At 34.2% G+C, this 21176-nt stretch overlaps 2 protein-coding genes across 3 annotated transcripts; one reads left to right on the forward strand and one right to left on the reverse strand.

The window, feature by feature from the left end:
* Window positions 1-5131: 5131 nt before the first annotated feature.
* Window positions 5132-8360, reverse strand: LOC112284728 (delta(24)-sterol reductase). The gene is made up of 6 exons (XM_024524858.3): window positions 8294-8360; window positions 7677-8048; window positions 6663-7232; window positions 6273-6494; window positions 6022-6129; window positions 5132-5882 (listed from the first exon to the last, which is right to left on the reverse strand). Exons 2-6 carry the CDS (start codon window positions 8022-8024, stop codon window positions 5430-5432), a joined length of 1701 nt encoding a protein of 566 aa, XP_024380626.1. The 5' UTR covers window positions 8025-8048; window positions 8294-8360; the 3' UTR covers window positions 5132-5429.
* A 5787-nt stretch (window positions 8361-14147) lies between these two features.
* On the forward strand, window positions 14148-16340 carry LOC112284386 (uncharacterized). 2 transcript variants are annotated; one of them, XM_024524136.3, is made up of 5 exons: window positions 14148-14481; window positions 14634-14731; window positions 14847-15044; window positions 15270-15352; window positions 15595-16340. In XM_024524136.3, the coding sequence occupies exons 1-5, from the start codon at window positions 14393-14395 to the stop codon at window positions 15682-15684; spliced, it is 558 nt and encodes a 185-aa protein (XP_024379904.1). In that variant the 5' UTR covers window positions 14148-14392; the 3' UTR covers window positions 15685-16340. The 2 variants fall into 2 exon arrangements, with proteins under 2 accessions (XP_024379904.1, XP_024379906.1); XM_024524138.3 differs by having other exon boundaries at window positions 14165-14481; window positions 15605-16340.
* The last annotated feature ends 4836 nt before the right edge of the window (window positions 16341-21176 follow it).

Below are 21176 nucleotides of genomic sequence, written 5' to 3' on the forward strand. Positions count from 1 at the left end.
TTAAGTCAAGAATAAAGTTTATCTAGAATAATGAATATAAGAATTAGGATTTGAATAAAAATTCCTTGGCTTTAAAATGTAATTCAAATTTAAACTAATTAAGTCCTAAGATTATAATTAGGATTATAAATCAGTTAAATAATTTATTTAGTTATACATTTTAAATTTGAAGAATATTTAGAGCTTGACTTAATTTTTAAATAAAAAGTCTATTTTTAAATAAAAAGAATTAGAAAGTGTTGAACCAAGATGAGAATACTAAAAAGTTATTGAAAGGATTAAAGATGGTCTCATTTATAATTTTTAGCTATGCAGAAGCTCCCTATGAGCCTTAATATTTATAGGCTAAGTATGTAAATTAGAGGATGCCTTTATAGTTGCTTCTTAAGATATATATATTTTTTTTAAATACTTCAAAAAACCACATGGAAAATGTAAAAGAATTCATAGACTAGAAAAATATCTAAAAACCACTTCTTAATTTGTTTTTAAAAGATATATTATTTAATATAATTTTACTTGTTTTTACTTTTTTCTTATTAAAATATAATAATTTAAGTAGTATACATATCAATTATAATAAATCATATTTTAAAAATTCATAGTAGTAAAATCTTATTAAGGTTTCTTATGAGGAAAAAAAATTCTAGATAAAGAGCTCTGGTTTTTTGAGACAATAAAGAAGATGTTATGAATTTTAAAAACTTATTCATTATTAGAAATTTAAATATATCAAATCATAGTGTGACTCTAAAATTATAAAATAATATTTTTAAAAAATAATCTAGAAATATTTTAAAGTTTTTTTATAAAATATTTTACTTAATAACTTACATTTTTGTAGAATATATTTTTTTAAGGCATGCCTATTGGAAAATTATTTTTATATATATATACATATATTCCATCTAAACTTTTAAATTAGAAAATTTGATTAATTATTTAAAATATAAAAATACATGGCTCTTCAATATTAAGTAATCAAAGATTTAAAACTAGTGGCATCTTGCCTACTTTATTAAGTATAAAGAATCTCTATTTTAGAGCTCTATGTATAAAAAAATATATGTATATCAGTATATGCATTGCATTTATTACAAATAGTCAAATTATTAAGCATTAAACTACTCCAACTAGAAAATAATTAGAACTTTTGCAACAATACTATATGGCAATAAGATTTTTAGGAACTATTAAATTGATTGGAGCATAAACTAAATCAATGCACCCATCATCATAAATTTGCATACAAATTCTTAAGCTCTTCTTTTCATTGGTTGTGGATCCAAAAATAGAGAACATTTTGATGATGGTTAAGATAGGTGGGTCCATTTAATGAATGCTTGGACTAATTTAAAAATTCCCATATTTTTTTCTAAATAATCATTTTTAATCAAAATAGGAAGTATAAGGCTTAAAAATTACCAATGTATTATTTCAAATAGTACTATTTATTTTCTAATTCTACACCTTAAATAATGATTTTTAGACTCATTAAATTAGATATTTAGATATTTATATAAAAGTATTATAAGGATAATATAGATATATTTATATATAATAAAAGAGATAGAAAAAGAGACTTTTTAAAATTAAAAATATTGACATTTTTAAGAATAAGATAAAATTTATATCTATTAAAAATATAAGATTAAGTTTCTCCTATCATTTCTTTTTTTTTAAATAATTAAAGTTCATATAATTTTATAATATAATATCTTTAATCTTATCTGATATCATTACGATATTAAACATAGGTTTTTATGGTACTGTATAGGGCCATAAAAAAGACAAAACAAAGTAGAACAACAAAACCTATGTTTTATATCATAACTATATAAAGTAAGTAAAACCCCATTTAAGAAAAAAGGAGCATTATCACTTATTCATTTTTCTACATCCTTGACTATTATCTATATTTCTAAGATAATTTTCTATTAGGTTTTAAAATAAGATCTTTTTCTTTTCTCTTTAACCTATTAGCCATGTTACAACAAACCAATGGTTTGCTTAAAGTTTGGATATATTTTTTCTAAATTGATTAAAATTTGATTAGAATTTCTCTAGCATTGATTAGAATTTAATTTTTTTATATAATTAGTAAGGATTTAATAAGAATTTATTTTAGATTCAAATTGGATTTTTCAAGGATTTAATAAGTTAATTTTATAATTTGTAAGGATTGATAAGTTAATAGAGTGTACATCCAAGAGTATAAAATAAATTCAATTTTCCTAGAAATAAGTAAAGGGCATAAAAATGACCTTGAAAAACAGGTAAGTAATGCCATCTAGGAATATGATTAATAATTTATATATATATATATATATATATATATATTATTTTTTAATATTTTTATTTCTCCTCAAGTCATAGAAAGAATCAGCTTTATGGCTGGTAGTGACACATATGTGATTTCAAATTGATAGAAGTAAAAATGTATTAAGTGAAGGATTCTAAAAAAACCACAATTGCTAAGACAAGTATTGTTGAAGACCCTATGTAATTCTTTTTTTGCTACTAAAAAAATCTTCAAATATGTTAAAGCTCTTTTATAGACAAATGCTTAATGCATTCTTATGATAAATTTCAAATAATACAATAATGTGTATTAGAAGTATATTAACAAGTTAAACAAAAAAAAATATTATTCTTTTAATATGTAATTGTAATATTTATCTTTTCAGGTATTAATATCTTCTATTGTAATATATATATATATATATATAATCAAATATTATCAATTACTAATATTAAATTGATTTATTTTGACTTATGATTTAAGTAATAAATTACTTTGTAATTAGGGAATATATGCAAATCAAATTTTAAGATTAAAGCATAAAAACCAACCTAACTCTATGTAAAAAAACATTAACTCAACAATTTAATCTTCTGCTCATCCAATCCTCTCTTTCTTTCTCTCTAACTTTTCTTCTCTATTCCTCTCATCACATCTACATATTTAATCAAATTTTATAATTAATTACTCATATTCATAAATAAAATTAAATGAAAATCAATTACTTATAATAATTAATCTATATATGTATAGATATATAAGAGTTTAGTCAATAAAAAATTATATATATAATAAAAAGCAAACAAAAATTTAAAACATGATTACTAGAACTTAATTGTTACAAAAACAAGAATTTTTAATTTGCTTTAATGAATAGAATATCATTAAAATTTTATTTATAAATTCAATATTTTCTTAAATACTTAAGAATCAAATTTAATGATCCAACTCTGATGTTATATATATATATATATATATATATATTAAAGGCACTAATGATACAAGTAACATAATATACGTCTATATTCTTTATGTGTAAGCAAAGACATGTTTATTTGTTTATAATTAATAAATATGTTAAGATATTATCGTCTGAGTAATTTATTTAAATCAATCTCATATGTATATATATATATATATATATATATATGTATGTGTGTGTGTGTGTGTATTTACATATTCAAGTTTATTAAAAATAGATCATGTTTAACTTGGTTACATTACAATTTTGGGATTAAATTTTTTTTAATTAGAAGAGAATAATGCAAAAGAAATTTAAAATTTTAATAAAAAATAAAATTAAAAAATGAACATGTTATTATCTAAATAAATCATGTAGCTCAAAACTATTTACTTCGTGTTATTGAAATTTATATATTAAAATATTCGTAATAATCTTCTACTACAGTTGCTGTATGAAACATATATAATTGTTTGATATAATTTAAGTTTTGGATTTTTTTTCTTTTTTTTCGTTTCACTCCAACTGTTGTCACCTAATTTTAATCCATCACAAACCGATTTATTTATATTTTTGTGACTGTTAACTGGAATATTCGTCAAAAGGTCATCCATCGAATCCGTTTTCATTCGTAGATGTGTTCACACAGCCAGATGGGATTCTGGTCATCTGGAAGGGGAACTTGTGGAGATCGCGTTCTCATGAAGTTCACCACGAGTTCCCATCATCCAGCCAGTAAGCCAGGTGGTTGTGGTTGGGTGCAGTTCGGCGCTTTTTCGAGGAGGAGAGGGGGACGGAGGCAAGTGAAGAAGCTTAATTGTCATCCTTCGCAAACGAGGCCTCTCTCGGCTGCGGAGGAGGAGGAGACGAAGAAGACGAAGAAGACGAAGAAGAAGAGAAATCGTAGTAAAAACATACGGATTTTTGAAGAACTCAAACCTTTAGGAAGGAACGGATGGGATGCAGAACATGAACAGATAAATAAATAAATAGATAAGTAAATAAGCCGGTATACAAATTCTTCACGCAGCCGCACTAATGGGTGCTTTCCTACACGCTTTGTACTAGAGATTACAATTTATTATGCTATCATTCTTGATGCATATCGATCGTTTTTTGACATTTTGAGATACGCTCATGGCTTCGACAACAACCATGCATGTGAAAGACTTTTGGACCTGCTCGAATTGTTGAAAAAGATGAATGTGTAACACATTCATTCATACTAAGGAACAAAGCCTCTCTGAGGGTACAAGTCCAGGAGTTTTTTTTTTCATGGCCGGGTATCTTCTGATGTGAATACAGCGACTACACTGACACCAACTATTCCAGCAAGTGTCAATTAAGGGTCCTCTTTCAAGGTTATCAAGGTTTCGGTTCTGTACATTGTCCAGTACAGTGTATAATTTTAAATTAACGTGTGAGGCAGAACTGCTAAATGTTCAAGGTACAGAAGTCTGTCAGAGTGGGTGAGAAATCTCCGAATCCACCGACAGGACAGATATTTTCCAGACTGTTGCGGCATTTTCGTGATAGTGAAAGAGGACAGAATTTGCGTGAGATATTTAAAGAGCAGCTTGCAGGCGTATCTTCAGTGTTCTTCGGTTGCAGGGATCTGCAACATTCCACAGGTGTTTTTAGTTAACGAGAAAAGTGAATTATTATGAGTTTTTCACTGTTGAATAGGGGCACGAGATTGGCGTTATGCTAATGGCATTCTTGATTGTGAAGGATTTTAATGATTTACTGCTTATGGGGATGACGGCGTTGATTCAGGAGATGGACGATGGTGGGGTCCAAATCTAAACGCTTACTCCTCATAGTAGGCACTGAAATTGGCGACATTCACAAAGCAATGAGACTGACAGTGAGTTTGGACAGTCTCTCTTTACACACCAATCCGACAACAGCAGCACAGCTGGTGCTGAGATGATTGAATCAGCACAGACAGGTCCCGCAGGAACTGCCATTTAGTGCCGAAGTTCTCTGGAAGCACTGACAGAACTGACAGGGACCTAACGAGCCAACAAGTCTCTGAATCGAGAGGATTCGCTTTCACAAAGACTCAACAATTTGCCCAGTATAAATGGCTCAACTCGATATTCAGCAACCTTAAGGAAATCCACAAATCTTACATACAAGTTCCTGACTAAAGAAGGGGTCACTCTACTCGGGCTTCTCGACGTCAGCATATGCAGACTCCGTGACTTTAGCCTCTTCCTCAGCCACTTCCTTCTCCGTCTTCCTCCCCTTCTTGCACTTATAGTAGACGCTCATGAAGGTGCCGACAGCTTTGTACTTGTCCCGGCATCTCTGGTAAAGGGTAGGATCAAACATGCGCCAGAAGTCGCGCTCGTTGAGCTCAGAGACCGCGTACTGAGGTTGGAAACAATGGTTCTCAATCATCCAGGCTTCCATCTTCTTGACGGCAGCCACCCCATCGAATTCCTCCCCCTTGAACACGCATCTAGGTGTATAATATACACCAACATCAGTGTACATCTGAGCATATGGAGTGTCTCCTGGGCGTCCAGCGTACTCAAATCCAGGCTCAGGATTGATCTGGGTTCTCATCGGGTGCTTGAATAAACGGTGAGGGCACAGCCAAATAGGATACACCTACAAGAGTGGGAAAACACTAGATTAGGGGAAGGATAACAGGACAACCTCTCTTGCTGCATTGGGAAAGAAATCGAGACCCCGGCAATCGGCATACAATGCCTCTAAGCATCGGTTGCAAGGCGATTAAGAGGGTTACCTCGAATTCGCGGTCACTGAATTCAAGAGCCATGCCGACCTTGTATGAAGGCACAAGCATGTCCTGAATGACATGTCGCTCATGGTAATAGTTCCGGATGGCATCTCCCTGAAAAAAGAAAGAGCTAGATATCAATGCCAAACAATTTTGAAGTCCTTGGGGAGAGAGTAGCCACGCGATACAAACCGTTTCTGCTTAACATAAACTGCCCCCAAAATGCGTCAATGCTCTTAAGAGCATCAGAAGCTAACCTGTGTGGCCTTCAAGAATGAAACCTTCGGTGGCATCATCCAACCGAACAGGTACCGGAACCAGAACTGATCGGCGAAGGGCAGGATTAACTTGCCCTCCCAGTAGAGGCAGCGGGTATGACGATGGTAGTAGTCTCTTGTGGGGATATACTCAACAAATTCTCCTCTCGTCAGGGCTTCTTGTGCATGCTGGTAGAACCATTTCTTGTACCACCAACCTTGCTGCACAAGCACGTAGACATGTAAGATTCACCTCGTAACAATACCACAGCAGAGGCAAGTATAACATGCCACAGGTAAAAAGGCCAAAGTATCGCTACGGTATGGAGTTTTGCAATGGAATCGAACGAAGGCACATCCATCAGAGCACCGGGGCTCAGGTGAGCATACACAATTGATCTTGTTCCCTTTCCGTTTGGCTTCGTCCTTGCTGGCGTATCGGCCAGTCATAGTCACTCCTTCAGTCTCGCTGTAGATCATAGTCTCAACGAAATCCGGGACCTTCTCGGGATTATCTTGGTCACCATCACGGGGTATGTAAGAGTCATTGTAGGCCTGGGCGAGCTCCTGCAGGTCACCTCTAGCGGGCTTGTACGTCACTTTCATGTACGGACCGACTTCAATCAATTTGATTTCGGCAGCCACCAGCAACCCTAGAGTACCCTGAGACCAGGGAATGGCGTAGAACAAATCAGAGAACTCGTTGTCTGCTGTTGCGCGCACAAGGCGTCCATCAGCAAGGATGATCTCGTACGCCACACAAGTGTCGGCGAAAAGGCCATAGATGTGAGAACTTCCCTCAATTCCATATCCATTGATGAGACCACCAACTGTCAGGTCGTCCAGCTCTGCGACGACAGCAAGGGAAAGTCCCATGGGAACAGTCATTCGCGTAATCTGCCCCATGTTGACCAATGGCTCGCACCGGGCGATCATGTTCTCCCTGTCGATCTCCAAGACCTGGAAAATAACAAACGAATCTACCATCCGTTAGATGCAAAAAACTACCAATGAATTTGTTCCCCAAACCCCTTCGACAAACCAGGGGCGCAGATGACAGCGCAGTTCCAGGCAACGGACAGCGATGTTAGAAGCTGGTACAGTAATGTAGATTCACGTGATTTAACTGAGAAATGCCACAACTGACAAGACCGTCGCACTCCAGGCACTTGTGCCCGTGAGTCAGTACTGAAAGTACGTAAAGTCCCCTGTCCAAAGGTACCGGAGACTTCAAGGTAGAGGCAGGACCGGTAAGCAATAGATAGTACGATGTCATTCTCGACTAACACACCGGTACCGAGGGAACCTCGGCAGTCCGGTGACATGCACGGACGGGTGCATTCCCGCGCACAGTCAAGGCGTCGCGAATGGAAACATTCGGTGGGCTACTAGCAGGAACCGAACCTGATTGAAATCATTAAGGTCGACTTCGAAGTGGCGAGCCCGCTTGTAGTCCACATTGCGCATACCAACGGCAATCCAGGGCCTCCGAGCGGTACAGACAAGGCCATCCTTGGAGGGATCTCGCGACTTCAAGCGTTTGATCACCTTCTCGACATTCTCGTCATGCTCCTTCTGACGCCTCTTCTCGGACTTAAAAGCGGACCACTGCTCCCGGAACCAGGCAACAGTGTCAAAGCTCTTCGAAACAGGGAGCACAACAAGGATAACCAGGATCCACCGGAACTGAACCGCCCAATCCACCCAGGTCGTGCGCTTCTTCGGCCGCAGGGGCTTCTGAAGATCCCCCATTGCGCAACCCAACAGCCAGCACCACTGCAACTCACAACCGACCCACCTGTCAAAACTTAGTAATCAAAAAAGACAAACGAAAACAGACGAACCTCAAGCCATTCTAAGCAACGACGACTTCAGACACGTCAAGAGGTACCAAGAAAAAAGTCCATGAAAAAAAGTAATAAGCAAAACGACAGCAACTATTTTTTGAAAAAACAAACCCCCACATCAAACGGTGGGCAGAGAGAGCAATACAATGGAAGCAAGAGCAAGGGGGAGGGTACCAAGCGAAGCTGGGTGAGAGCGTGCGGGAGGCGCGTCACGATCACGGTCCTCTCTCGCAAGGCAAGTGCCTCGAGAAATGATCTACAGCAGCCCCCGCGCTGTGCTTGTGTAAGCCCCGCCACGACGGATGCCCCGCGCTCTCGCCCTCCCTTTCCTCAGAGCATGCTCGTCGCTAATCCCCCATCCCGCTCTAGCTTTGCCCCGGCCGGGGCAGGGAGCGCCGGGCACCTCCTACCCGGCCCGACCCCCACCCATTAGTATTCCGCCAACGGAGCTTGCTAATATGGGTGCATGACAGGTTAAGTACCTGCCCGACTGCGTTGTATGATTCTATGAATGCCGTACCACTGACTTGCCCTGAGTTGGGCTGGGCTGGGTTGGGCTGGCCTAACCCGCGCGTGCTCTTTGTCATTGGCGTTTTCTTTTGTGCAGCCCTTGGATGAGATGTTCCTGGTTTTAGGCAGCTCCTGAGGTGGGATCCCACATACACTCCCACACACCCACCTTCTTTTTGTTGGTATTTTCCCCCATGTTGCCTCTCATACCTCTGCCTCAATTTGATGGTGTATCTAAGCAAAGCACCTCAGAACACACACATGCATAAAGTCTGTTGCTATAAAGTGTCTGCTGCATTTTAGGGCTGTGGGTAGGTCTTTGTATGAGTCCAGTCATATCCAGGGGGGGGAGTGTGTGGGGGTAGTCAAAGTGGAGTCATGAGAGGTGGATAGGGTTCAGAGATTTGGGGAATTTTGGGGGTTTGGGTTTTAGGGTTTGAAACTATTTTGGTGTGGGAGATAAATTTGTGATTTGTACTAGATTATAACTTTTTGTTTATTGTTATTTTTATCTTGTAGTTTGGCAATGTTGCCTTCATTCTGGATTTTTGTTTTTTCTAATATATATATATATATATATATATATATATATAAGATATGCAATAATATAGAATTATTCTATGTATACTTAAATAGAGTTGGGAAATAGAGATATTGTAGCTTGTGTCAATCACTTTGGTCTTGAGATACATGCATGTGCATATATTATTTATTTTATTGTTTTATTATACACTTGTAAAAACAGTGTTGTTTCAAAATATTGTTTAAATTTATGAACTATATACAAAAGATAAAATCTGCTCATTGGTATTGTAAACTCATCTAAGCAACAAGAACATGTGCATATGTAATGCAATAATTTTCACTTTGTTGACAATTGGGTGGTGCTATCCAAACACTTAAACAATTAGCCATTGCTGCTACAAACCAAATCCAATGAGAACATGTGCAAAGTAAAAACAGCATAATGTAATCAAACAAGGTCAAAGTATTTTTGGAACACATGGAGATTTTATAATGTTACAACATAGAATATTCACGTAGGTTAACAAATATGTTATATGAAAATGTTAGAAAGTTTTTAAATTTACTAACAGAGACAAGAAGTCAAAAGTTTTTAGATTGGTTCCTAAAACCTTTCTTTAAATATAATAAAAAAAAACAAATAAAATCAAAACGTTGAAAAAATGCTAAGTTTGTAAATAAATTAAATATTGGATTTCGTCCTACAAAAACTACATAATCAAGACAAAGTACGGAAAACTGAAATAACAAAACAAATAAAAGAATATACTTTTTATTCCACTTCACTTTTATTGAATTTTAAATTTTATACACTTTCATAAGTTCACTCACAACCTTCAAATGAAATGTTGTAGTACTTATTTATTTTCAGGAATAGAGGAAGCATATTGCACACAATACTTATAACAGTTCATAACATTTATAACAACACAACAGTAATATTTGTGATACTAAACATAGTTTCTATGTCTCTAACCTTTCAAGGGTTTCTGATTATATATGTATATATATATATATATATATGAAAAATTTCAAAACATATTGCTTTGATGAAAAAATCAACTCTAGTCCGAATTTTTTTCATGGGTAAGAAGAAAAAAAGAATCCATTATCTGTTTGTAAACATATTAATAATAATCTAATCATACATTGAAAAAAATAAAGATCCCACAAGTCTAAATTAGCTACGAAATTAGATATTATTACCAAAAAAATGAAAATGTTATATCATTGTAATGAAAGATGCAATCAAAATAATCTTCAATTCAATTTTTAAAAAATTGAGACAATTCACCATTTGTTTTTCTTTATATATATATATATATATATATATATATACATTTGCAATGAATCAAATACTTAGTACACACTTATAACTAATAAATAAATATGTAATATTTTAGTACTTAATTTTCAGCTATAATGTTTTTTTCTAAACCTTTGAAGACAATGTTATACCTTATATACGTATGTAGAGAATTATTATTGTTTTTTTTTCCTCCTTATTTTCTTTGTGTCTTTCATTTGTTTATTTATTTATTATTTTACTCCATTCATTCCATTATGCTTTTTCAAACTTATTTAAATGTTTGAGTGAAACATATAAAAATACATATACATTCTAAAATACCAACAACAAAACTTCTGGAACTAGTAACCAACAGTTGACATTAATAATGTTGCATGTAATTAATACAACAATACATCAATAGTTATACAAGCTTTACAGTTTGGACCCAAGAGTACTAATACATGCATTCACGTAAGTATGTATAAAGATGCAACAACAATAAAATCTAACGTACAAATGGATGAGATACCAACAAATTTGAACTATTCCCTTACGACCCAAATGTGCATTACGAATAAAATTTGTCATACACGTGGTTGTATGGGCATCATCCTTTTAATGCGAGTCAGGCATGAATTCAATAGAAATCATCAACAAATTCTTACAACCTTCCAAATTAAATAACAATATACTACTTTATTTACTCACCCAGTAAAGAAAAAAAAATGAGGGTTCTCTTGCAAAAAGTATAAACATTTACGTATTTAACCAAAAGCTTGTTTTTGAATGTGTTTGGTGGCAGGAGAGTTAGTTCGCGGTAGGGTCAGGGGAACGAATGCGAACTCATAAAGCCAAGGCGTTCAATTCATGTTCCCCGTCCTTTCTGGTTATCCGAACGTGCAACCCGTCATGAGAACGCTCAATTCCAGAAGCCTCCACGAGGGAACAGGACGAAGCTTCGTCGTTGGTCAAAATCATGTGCAAAGGTGACTCCACTTTCCAGGGCCGGTTCTTGGGCACGGGGCGTGGATGTTCGATTCGTTCCCAGTTCCTCGAACCGTTCCCGATGCGCTTTTTCTGATTGGGAACACATTGACGGAACGAATGTGTTGGCCTGCTGCTGTTGGGTGGACCCAATGGGACCGGTAGAACTCCGCTGGTGACGTCAGCAACAAGAGTGACGTTGCGCGCCAGGTGGCATAATACCATAGGGATTTGCATAAATGGTCCCAGGGTGAGAATCCCACAAGCCTAAATTTGAATGGTTCATTACCTTAGATTTCTTATAAAGTTTTAAAAAGGTTTCTAATTCAAGCATTGTATTAAATGTTTATTCTGAGTCTTCTCAGTAAACTACATGTATTCTGTGTATGTGTAGGTGTCTTTTTTCTTCTTCTTCTTTTTTAAAGGAAAATTTAAGCATGAAAGTTGTATTACTAGAGACTTCTATGAGTTTCTTTTAGCTGTTTCCTTTTGGGTGTAGAAACATAAACATGAAAGCACACACACACTTATATATATATATATATATATATGTATATGGATGTATAATCAGTCTTGAGGTGTGTTTGTGTTTTTTATTTATTTTATTTTATTTTTTAAAATCAATGAAAACACATGTGTATCAGTGACGGAATATATTTGTTTTAAGTGAGAACAAGTTCTGAAAAACGATTATTTGTCCTCAAAGAGATGGTACAATCATAATCCTTTGTTGTGTTTATCAAAAATTGAATTTACTTACTTTTCTTTTTACCAAATCATGATGTATGAAATCAAACAAAATTTAAATCATTCATAATTATTTAATACTATATATATATATATATATATACATTTGATTTTATACTATGTAGTGGACCATTTTTATAAGATTTTTAAAAGAAAATTGTCTTAATACTAGTTACTTAAACCTTGTGTTTGGCCCTATTTCAATGTAAACTAAATACACAAGTTTTGTGGAGTGTCAGAAGAAAAATACATATATATATATATATATATATGTGTGTGTGTGTGTGTGTATGTGAGTTTGTGTTTTCTCATATAATTATACATAATTTGAAAACACTACATAATATGCTTTATGTTATTCTTATATCTTAATTTTTTTTGTTTCTATTGCAATTTGTAAACTGATAAAAAGATTTTTTCATAGTAATATATATATATATATATATATATATATTTCTACATATAAATAAATATTGTTCATATAATTGAAGAGGAAAATGTGTCACTTTGAAGTTTCAGTTTCAGTTTTTTTTTTTTTTTTTTTTTTTTTTTTTCCTTTTCTTACATCTTATTTTTGCACTCCATGATCTCTCAAAAATGACATTTATGATTTATAAATTAGAATTCACTTAACTTTATATTATTTAAAAGCAAAACTTTCTAAAATATTGCCATTATATTAGATATTAGTCCAATTATTTATAAATAAAGGCATTTTTTAAAGACAAAATGTTAAAACACCTAGTTTTATTTTTTCAAAAAAATGTGATTAACAAACTTTTTTTTTCTTCTAGTTTTTGTATATAATTCATCAAATACAATCAAATAAATAAATTTATGTACTCACACTTAAAAAATATGGTGTTCTACCAATTAAATGTTTCTTTATATATTTGAGAGCTAAGATAATTATAACATAAACTTCATAGGATATGTACATGACTATTTAATGTAATTACTTTGAATGTTTATAAAAATAGGAAAATGCTAAAGTGATGTATCCAATTACTAAATCAATTTATTCTATTACATCTATCATTAGAAAAATGGATCATCTTTGGAAACCATCATTACAATCATGGCACTCAACCTTTTCCCTCTCATATCCATCTTTGCTTCTTTTGTTGTGAGCCTTCTTCATCCCAACCTCCCTTGTTCTCTTTTGTTTCGCTTAATAGGATGGATCAATTTATTAATTGGGTGGATCATTTTAACATTTTTCTATAATTATTATTCTTTTAAATCACAAAAAAATTAGAATTAACTTGGTTATGTTTGTATAACAATATTTTGTGGTTTGTGTCTTATACATTCATTAAAAAAGTCATAGTCTAAAAGTTTTAGAAATATCTCTAGTTTTTAGAAGAAAAATTATGATTTGTAATCTTTGGCATTTGAAAATAATTTGAAGTGAGAAGAAGTCATGACTAATAATAAATTAATATGTATTATAGTTTTGACCATAATAGCTTAAATCTTAATTATTGTAGTTGTTGCAGATTTTTTAAAAATTAATTAGTTTTTTTGAGATGTACCTTAAAAAATATATTTGATTTGTCTTCTTAAATTTTTGTGCAAACCACATTTTGAGATGTATCTAACAAAAATTCTAAAGAATAATATTATTCATTTCATAAAAGATATAAATGCATTGTTCTTTCATCTTTTGTTTTCATAGTTGATATTTAAAGTGGAATGCCAATTTGAAAGGACTTCACAAATTTTGCCAATTACCAATTTTAGAATTTGCTTTCTCTTGATCCCTCTTCTAACTATAAAAACTCTTTTTTTAAACAATAAATAATATTAAAAAATATTATAGATTTTTGTATTTAATAATAAATAACATTAAAAGCACCTTGTAAATCCAAGAAGTCATCAATCAAGGGCGCTTAACAATAGAATAATGTCACCACCACAAACATTCATTTTTATTTTTGTGACATTTGATAACACCATCTTCTAACTTTGAATATCTCTAAAACCACACATAACCTTAATTATGCTAAACACAAGAAAAAAATTCTATGAAATTAAGATATCCATAAGAAACTAACCAGAAATATACGTGACAAATGAACAATAGTTGACAACATTTAACAGTTGCTTAACAAAGAAGCATTCTCAAGGAAAACGTGTTCATAATTTTAGGGTTTTGCCTCCATTTTGTGTGTGTGTGAATGTGTTTTGTAAGAATAGTCGTCGTTTGAAGGGCGATGGCGATGGGGTGGGATTTTGTTGGAGCTCTCGTGCAGATGGAGCGACACCATAACGCCGCAACAATTTCACCGACGTCAAATTTAGGGTTCAAATCCACTGCCATTTTCAGGGTTTTTGCTTGTTTCCGTTGCATTTCCGTCATGGTTTTGCAGCAGCTAACAATCAGACACTGCAGACTTCAAGGAATCAATCCCGCAACCCCTTGTACGCTTACGGGTTGGGTTGCATTCCCCCCAGAGAATGCGTGGATTCGCATTCGACAGCGAAGAACTGCGATACTAACTGGGGTCACCGAATTGCGAAGCAACGACGTTCATGGCAAAAATTGGGTTCATGTACAGTAAGCTGAAGCATTCGGTAATAGAGTAAAGTTTTGGTCATGTTTTTATCGGCTTCATGTACGTTGATGGTGCGCTCCGAATGAAGCACAATTTTCCGCTGATTTTACAGCCAGGAAGCCTTTCCTTGGAGCTCCCCGCAATGTGCCCCTTCCGAATGTTGCATCTGTGGAAATTTATAGAAAGAGAAAATTAAAAGCAGCCCAGCTTGGCGTAACGGGTAGTTTGGGTGGAGTGCGAGGTCGAGCTGGTGGCCAATCCCTTTGCTTCTGTAATCTGCAGAACTGCATGTCCTCTTCCAGTTGCGCAGGTGGGAAGTAAAGGCCTGGGTGTTTTGATGATTCGGTCCATGGAATTGTTTTTGTCGTCAGATGTTGATGTAACTTTCTCGTGACTTGTTACCCATCCTTGTCAGTTTTCTCAATTCAGTATACTGCGGCCTTTACTCAGTGATCGTGGGCACGGCTGTATTATCTGCCAGCTAGCTAGCATTTGCTGAAAGGATCATTGGATTTCATTGGCCTGTATCTTTCAGGTTTATATCCAGCGGCACCGTTACTGGGATTGCACTCACCAGCTACCAATGGCAGGGCCAGGGGAATTCGTCCTCAGTTGCTGGTGAACATTCGTGTCTCTTTGCTCTTGTCCGTGCAGAAGCAATTCTTCATCCTTCCCCGAGTTTTAAATTCCTCTCTTACTCCATAACCATGATGCTTCGCTACAGCGACATTTTGCAATCAGATACCAATTTTAAAATCGCGTGTACACTTTCCGCTTCATGAGTAGCCCTAAATCGTTGAACTTTATTTTCTTCCTCTCGTCGTTGCACGTTTGCTTGCATCTAACTCCCCTTATGTTAGAGATTCGCAGGTCTGTCAGAGTGGTTGTACATCGCTGCCTGGGGGCATTGTGAAGAGACCTTGGTGGACCTAAGGATTTGCAGGTTCTGAAGAGTTCTGAAGTTTTTGAAGTGTGATTTGTGAGTGAAGATATGGATATCTTAGTTGCTGATACAAAGCTAACAGTATTTGTCTACTTTACACTGCAAGCCTATCACGGATTTCTCGTACGACTTGAACCACATCGCTCTGTCTGAAAATCACTTGTGCGCTGATCTTGAGTCCATGGAGTAAGGCCAACCTTCATCTTGCTCTTGCTCCTTTTTTTTTTTTTTTTTTTTTTTTTTGTTTTTTTTTTCTTGTTTTTCCCAGCACAATGTGAATCACTCTGTTACAAAGAATATGAGTAAGACTGACTTATACAAATTAAGAGTGGGACTTCACGTTGCACAAGCGGGTCGAACGTCTGCAGCTACTTCGCATGGTCACTGGTAGGTAACGTCGTTTGAGCGGTGGGCTACATTCGACGCTTTGGATTGGCGTGCTTGGAATACAATAGTTATCAACGAAAAACGGAAGAAACCAGCGAAGTCGTTTTCTCGGTTTCCTGTTTGTGATATATGGAGTCACGTTTTCAGAGACTCATGACTTCTCGGAGGAATTTTGGCTCAAGGTTGCTTTACACGACGATATTTTAGATGTCCAAGAAGGACGAAGGTGTGCAATGCAATGTAATATTTGCTCCATAAATCTTTCCTTTGGATGCACATTCTGCAGCCTGTCGAATGACTGATCTTCACGAGTAAGCCCCCAGAGTCTTGGAAGAAGATGGTGTGCCTCAATTTTAACTTCGAACCTTGGGAGGAATTTGCTATCAATCACTTAGGATATTTTCGTTCCTCCCTTATTATGTGACTGCCTCTCTAGGTTTTTGATGAACCTGGTCGACATGCTCTGCATGCGTTTGTGTCATTCAATTCGTGACATTGATATATACTCCGGCTGAGAATTCAATACTCACGATCTCTCCTTTCACACATATCCACCTGTCTGGTTTTTTTGATGTGGTTTCTGACGACGGCCATATAACATAGAAGCCGAAACTATCTTTCTAGTGGGCGGCTCCACTGGATATTGACGATCAGGCCGGCGAACATCCGAGACAAGTTATCTTGTAATCTTCTTCTTCGAAAGCCAGGAACAGTGCGTGCAGGCCCTCAATTTGATCCTTGGCTAGGTACGCATCAACACTGTAGACACACAAACGTGAATTACTCCAATATTCTCTCAGTCGGCCCGGGATCACCAACTTGACTAGTCTTGGTCGATATTATTGGTAGTTCGTTGAGCAGGCATAATCTCCTCAGCTCACACTCGCATTCCCACGCATACACAATCAAAGGCTGTCGTGCGAGGTCAGTACAGTTGTATCCATGTGCCTAGAAACCAAGCGATTCTCCCATCAAGCCATAATCTTGTACTGCCTCTTCCCATATTTACGGCTTGGAGAGGGAGTTTGCAGGGAGAGAGCACACGTGTAGATAAGGAGGGAGGAGCATGACAATGACGATCAGTGAGGAGGCGGAAATCTCGAGGTGGCGTTGTGTGCAGAGGCTTTGGCGCTTGGATGTCGAGCCGCGCCAGACACGCCCCTGTCATCTCCGGCGGAGCCGCAACCTCGCTTTTAACCCGCAGGGTGTGGCACTCGTCACAGACGAAACAAAGGTGCTACCCATGCTGTGTGCCTACCGCCGATGACCTCTCCCTCCTTCTCCTCCTCCTCATGATGCAACAAGCTTGTTCCACTGGAATCCTGTGGAGGACCCAACAATCTACAGCACAGACCCAATAACGTGCATGCACAGTGCCAGCGTCTTCCTGCCAAGGGCCCCTCCTGACATGCTGCAGCAGAGCATCCAGATCAACAAGCCTTCACTTCACCAGTCAGTAAGAGGCTGGAATCACCACATCTCTTGGATATTTGACCTCACAGATTTTGTTTTGTTTATTTATTTTTGTTTTTTTAAATAGTTGGTTATTATTTTGTTACTGTTTTTCGTCTTAGGGCTCTCGGAGCTCGGTCAGAACGACTCTGTGCGCCATGACTTAAAGCACCAATTGCGTCAAAAGGGGGACATGACAAACAACGCCAGGCCTCTCGAGGAATGTTGCAATAGACCCTTTCTCCAATCTCCCTCTCAATGGATCTTATTGAATAGCAAGAGGCTATCGCCTTCTACAAATTCGACCGTGAAAAAGCGCCCACATCCAATTCATCATACTATATACTATACAACAGTAAGGGTGAGTCTCTACCATCCAGATTTTCCAGAAGTTATGCTAGATTGTTTTAATGTATAGAATTGAAAGTTGACATAAATCGGAAGGTACAGGAATGGGAAGGTACACAAACTATACAAAGAAATGGTAATGGCATGATTTGTGCTTGCAAAGTTGGTTGTTAATGGCTTTTCTAAGTGGAAGGAAGGCCTTGAAGCACTAATTGTAGTCCTTGGCCAAAAACCTTGATTGTAGTTGTTTGTATCTTAAGATGTAGAAGATTTTACTTCAATCATCCTACATGTCTTGTATTGGATTTTGTATATTCCAAGATGGGGACTTGAAATGCTATCCAAGAGCTATTTGGAATTTTGAAAGAAATTTATATTCCAATTCTTTTTAAGTATTGACTTTCATATTTTTAAAACACATTTTAAAAGGTTTTATAACAAATTGCACTTAAGACAATTGCCAACTTAAGATAGGTTCTTAAATTTAGATCAAATAACAATGTTTTTACAGAACCAAGGTTTTAGAATAGCTATAGAGTTAGATGTAAGATAGAAGCTTGAATTAAAAGCCAAAAATTTGTTAATTAATAAGAAAAAATTAAAATTCATTAATTATTTGAATCTTTTGATTTTTTTTTTTTGTCAATTTTGCCTAAATACCGATTATTACATTAAAGATCAAAATCAAAGTATAAATTATTATATTATGTAAAATTTAGTCTAAAATTGCATTAAATATATAATTATAAAATAAATTTAACTTATTTTAAAGTTCTTTTTGAAATAAAAAAATAAATATGTATTGTGTTTAAAAAATCTTATTTTAGTAATTTTAATTGTCTTAAAATTCTCAAATTAATTAATTTTATTTTTTATCAATTTTAAATAATATACTTATTAATATCTATCTTATCTAAATATGGCTTTACTTAGATAATTTTAAGATTATTTACATGCCCTTTATTCATTTCTAAGGCAATTGACTATGTTTTGTCAAGGATAAAGACTCAATGAAGGAAAATATACACCAAAAGGCTATCTCGATATAATAAGTCAAAATATAAACAAGTAGGTATATTAAAAGGAAACTGGAATGGCTATTGCCACAAGACAAGAAACTAAAGACTCTTGAACCTGGACTAGAAGCAAGAAAGGAGTTGACAAGAGTGAAGAAGCCTTCACTCTTGTCTCTATATATACTATCTAACTAGGGGCTACGTAGCGACGTTCTATAGGACCTCCAATATGTGTTGACTTTGTAGGACACATGCCTTGACTTACAAGGCAAGTTTTTCTACATGTGGGCCACATAGTTAGCTTGATCTTCAAGCTAACAACATGTGTGGCACATGGCCAACTTGTTGACCACGTTTCTAATCCAAAAAGTCAATTAAAGACACCTATGAAGTCAAAGCAACGTCTAGGAAGTTTCTAAGAAGCTTCTATATTAAATATTATAGAATTAACTTACTTTTATCTACTTTTACTTACTTCTACCTATTTCTATATGTAATTATTAGCTTACATGATTATGGCCGTGACATGTTTTGATTTTATAAATATGGGCTTTACTAACACCTCTTTAGTCATTAAATGGTTTTTACTTAATATTTTTAATACCATTCTATTTTTTTTTATCTTTAATTTCTTTCAAATTCATAAATTTTGATCCTTACTTGATAAATTTTAAGATTAAATATAATATTCTTTTATTGATTCAAAACAATCCTATAAACAATTCTAATCAAACATCAAAAAATCTTAAATCAAATCCTAAGTAATCCAAAACAATCTTTATAAAATCTTAAAATGAATCTATCAATCTTTATCAAAATTCTAATCAAAATTTAAAAAATTCTTTTCGAATCCCAACAAAATTCTAATAAAATCCTTAAAATAACTTAAAAATATTCAAATTAATTTAAAAAAATCGTACACAAATCCTAAACAAATGTCTAGAATATACATATTTATTTAGATAAGAAGTGCTAACTAGAAGATAAATATAAGTAGATTTGATATTTTTTTTATGAAATAGCTTTTTAAAAGCTTCATGGACATATATTTGATTTTATACATATTTATAATTAATTGATAGATTAGAAACTTAGCAATAAGTTAGCCATATGTTACACATGTGGGTAGCTTGTGATACAAGCTAATAATGTGGCACATATAGAGAAAACTTACCTTGCAAGTTAAAATATGTGTTTTGTAAATTGAATACGTATTGAAAGTTCTATAGAACATTGCCACATTGCCATATTGTGGTTTGGCTACCATATAAAAATAATACACATATTTATTTAATATACAATTTATTATATAATATAATGAGAGCCATATTATTAGATTTTAATTAGTTATAAAATATGATTAGATTGCTACTTTGAAGTAATTAGTCTAAAAGAGCTACTATTGAGGTTGATTTTTTATATTGATAATAATTTTTATACATTTTGAGCCACCTTTATTAGACATTGGTGACTCTTGAAATCTTGTTCTATTTCTTTTAATTGATGTTTAAGGCACATATTATCTAAAACTTATTAGAAAAAAGATTAGAGAAGGATTTTTGCATAAAAAAGGATAATTAAGCTATCCATATAGATAAATAGAAATGAATGATGAAAAGCTCTATTCCTATTAGCCAAAAGTCATATCCAATGGACTTCAAGGAAGCTACACAAGGCCTTATTACAAATTAGGCTTATTCTTTTGAGAACATTTAAACATCGGAGGTTAGGGTTGTCAAATTTAGGATTTTAGATACGTTTTTGGTAAATTTCTTGTGTGATTTTGAGTTTTTGTGAAGGAAATTATAACACATGTATATAAAGGGCTTTTGAAGTTCGGATTGTACAATTGAAAATTTGGTTAAAAAGGCTATATTTTCATTAAAAAAATAAAATATTTGAGGTCTAGTAAGAAAAACAACAACTGCTTGAAGATAGTGCTTCTAAATTAAGGTTTGTTAATGAACCAATTTCATGAGGGATTTGGTTCCATCAATATCTTAGACATTTAGACGAATCTTTAGCTAAAATTTATAATAAATTTTTATTATTATGTTATAAAGCTATATAATAAATTTTGTAAAATTTAAATTTTGGATTTTTAAGATATGAAGATAATAATATTTAAGTGCTTATAAATTGAAATTTAGAGTACCTACTAGGATTTCTAAGATACCAAATAATATGTAGTAAATTTATGGTTGATTTTTTTTGTGGTAAAGCTTAATAATAAATTTTAAATTACTTAGAAATTTGAAAAAAATTGAATAATTGAATTAAGAGATATGAAATTTTA

Source organism: Physcomitrium patens, chromosome 7, assembly GCF_059467195.1.
Source record: "Physcomitrium patens ecotype Gransden chromosome 7, ASM5946719v1, whole genome shotgun sequence".
NCBI lineage: Eukaryota > Viridiplantae > Streptophyta > Bryopsida > Funariales > Funariaceae > Physcomitrium > Physcomitrium patens.